The following is a 2,185-nucleotide window of genomic DNA, read 5'->3' as shown; positions in this document are numbered from 1 at the left end:
TTCATGTGAGTTTTCGTGACTATTTCCAACGATTGATCTAATTGTATACTCCTTAAAAAATTTTGGTATTTCCGCTAGTGCAAAAGTGTTGAAATTTAGTCTGACAGCTACAACGACCGATTTCATGAAAAAATTTTTTGGTCGAAAACATTGGGAAGCAAATCTCGAATTTTAATTTCCTCTTCTGTTTGCATTCGGCGTCATTTCAGTAATCACGATAGACTTTGAAAACATCAAAATTACTCTTTTTTCCACACCACGAATGATTCTCGCACGTTTATCAAATTCGCCACTTCAAAACAAAACTCACTACTATGGATAAGAATAGTATCAGCAGAGACGTGCTTGTTGTTGTTGTAATCAACTTTACATTGTCATCGTCGTAGATTTACAAGCTGTGGCGCAAACAAACAAGTGGGATATTTTGGATATCTGAAATTGGCTAAAATCAATAACATTGCAGTTTCACAATCCGTTTTACGTGAAGTGGCGTTAAACTCTGTGAAAAACGCGATATTCGCGGTGATATGCAGTAGTCGTGAAATATGTTTTCACTAGTATTTTTCACATCACTAGGGCGGTGAAACTTCATTTTCCCCCAGAAAAAGACTTAAAGTGTTGTAGTTTTGTGATGATAAAATTATTGTTCCTCTGTTCTTGCAACGTGCATTTGTAAGTATAGATTTAGCACTGGTGACAGCCAAAGCTCTAATACGACTTGAAAGCAGCCACTAGTATTCCGTAAAACCGTCACATCTACACGTACGACAATGAAATCACCGAGTGATTTCTCTACCGTATATGAATTCATAGTAAACGGCTCCAACCCGACTTCATTTAGCATGCGCTCCCATCTAAAACTTCAATTTCGCCAGTCTAACGCCAAGAAACTCCCATAGAAATTTTTCTTTTAAGGAACTTTCAATTTCGCGAGTATCAACCCAAACCTACTTGTCAATGTGAGTCTTGACTTTCGAACAATATTATGGAATCTGGCAAAAAAATATCTTAGCCGGGCATCGAACCGGGGACCTTCCAGATGGGAAAGCGTACGTTTCCCTACGTATCTATCGTCCGCTTGAAGATATGCCATTTGCAGGTGGTCAGTTTGAAGTGCATTCTGGGAGTAACCGACCGAGCCATAATATGGGGCGTATACCATCGCAGAGTTGTTATAACCTGACACAGCGTCACTCGCCACGAAATTACATTTCCCATACGACAGTTAGATTTTTCTATAAATTCTAATTTATGAAACAGTTACACTAAAAGTGAATAATATCTTTAGGTTGAGCAGAGTTCCAGCAGACCAAAATGATTCCTTCAAACTCGCCCTATGAGAATCCCGGCCGATTCACCTTCGACAAAAGATGATCCTGTCGTGGTCGCAGGAGTAGGAGGGGAATTTGCTGTTGGCCCTGCTGATGGACTCCTCGGGCGGGTGGTCGTAGATCTCAACAGTGGAATTTCTAGTGTGTCTTCACCAACACCATTGAGCAAAACTGTCGTGTTCATGTCGGGAGGCTCCGCAGGGGAATGCGGCACCCGGGCGTCTTGGTACAATTCTTCCGAACGAATTCCATGTAGATCTGCGAGGTCTTGGCGTTCGTAACTCTTCGTCTCAAGTCGCTTTCCGTCGATCATACACTCCAACGGAATTGCAATAAATGGCAAATTTTCATAGACGAACTTGACAGTCTCCGAGACCTCATCGCCGCCGCCACCACCACCGTTATCATCGCGAGATTCTTTTTCTTCACTACCGAGATGAGATCCACCCTAAATGATGACGAGCTCGACACTGATAGGGAAAGATGGAAGTCCACAACTCTACCATGGCTGCCTCCTTCTTCCTCTGTTCCATGAACTTAGAGGTATGCCCGAGATGCTCAACATACTTGACATGCTTCCCTCGAGCATTCGCTATAGCCCTGATGGATGATGAGAATGGTGAAGGGCTTAGGTGATGGGCCTGGATGGTTGGCCTCACGCGACGGTATCCCACAAGGGCTCGTTCTTCTCGAATACGACCATGGCAACGAGTTCACTGTCCTCTTTCCAGCGTATCTTAGGTGAGCTCTCGGTAGACGCAGAAACGTTCAAGGTGCTTTCGGGCTTCTCCTCCTCTCCGTCGTCTTCGAAGTCCTCCGACCCGGGTAGGGCCATCAGCCTGAAAAACACCCCC

At 44.0% G+C, this 2,185-nt stretch overlaps 1 protein-coding gene across 1 annotated transcript; it reads right to left on the bottom strand.

Annotated features, from left to right (window-relative positions):
• Nucleotides 1-341: 341 nt before the first annotated feature.
• Nucleotides 342-2,176, bottom strand: Pmar_PMAR013891 (hypothetical protein). The gene is made up of 6 exons (XM_002766779.1): nt 1,991-2,176; nt 1,835-1,931; nt 1,359-1,779; nt 1,064-1,179; nt 952-992; nt 342-432 (listed from the first exon to the last, which is right to left on the bottom strand). Exons 1-5 carry the CDS (start codon nt 2,164-2,166, stop codon nt 984-986), a joined length of 819 nt encoding a protein of 272 aa, XP_002766825.1. The 5' UTR covers nt 2,167-2,176; the 3' UTR covers nt 342-432; nt 952-983.
• Nucleotides 2,177-2,185: the final 9 nt, after the last annotated feature.

Source organism: Perkinsus marinus (assembly GCF_000006405.1).
Source record: "Perkinsus marinus ATCC 50983 genomic scaffold scf_1104296971800, whole genome shotgun sequence".
In the NCBI taxonomy this organism is placed as follows: Eukaryota; Perkinsozoa; order Perkinsida; family Perkinsidae; genus Perkinsus; species Perkinsus marinus.
The sequence above is the reverse complement of the archived record's forward strand: the minus strand, read 5'-3'. Positions and strand labels throughout refer to the sequence as shown.

What these genes read in the sequence shown, in the direction of transcription:
- Pmar_PMAR013891 (XM_002766779.1), bottom strand. Translation starts at nt 2,166, where the DNA reads ATGGCCCTACCCGGGTCGGAGGACTTCGAAGACGACGGAGAGGAGGAG. An exon ending in CCCTTGTGGGATACCGTCGC is followed by an intron (nt 1,932 to 1,990) that starts GTGAGGCCAACC and finishes ATCATCCATCAG; the next exon opens with GGCTATAGCGAATGCTCGAG. An exon ending in AGGATCATCTTTTGTCGAAG is followed by an intron (nt 1,180 to 1,358) that starts GTGAATCGGCCG and finishes ACGCTGTGTCAG; the next exon opens with GTTATAACAACTCTGCGATG.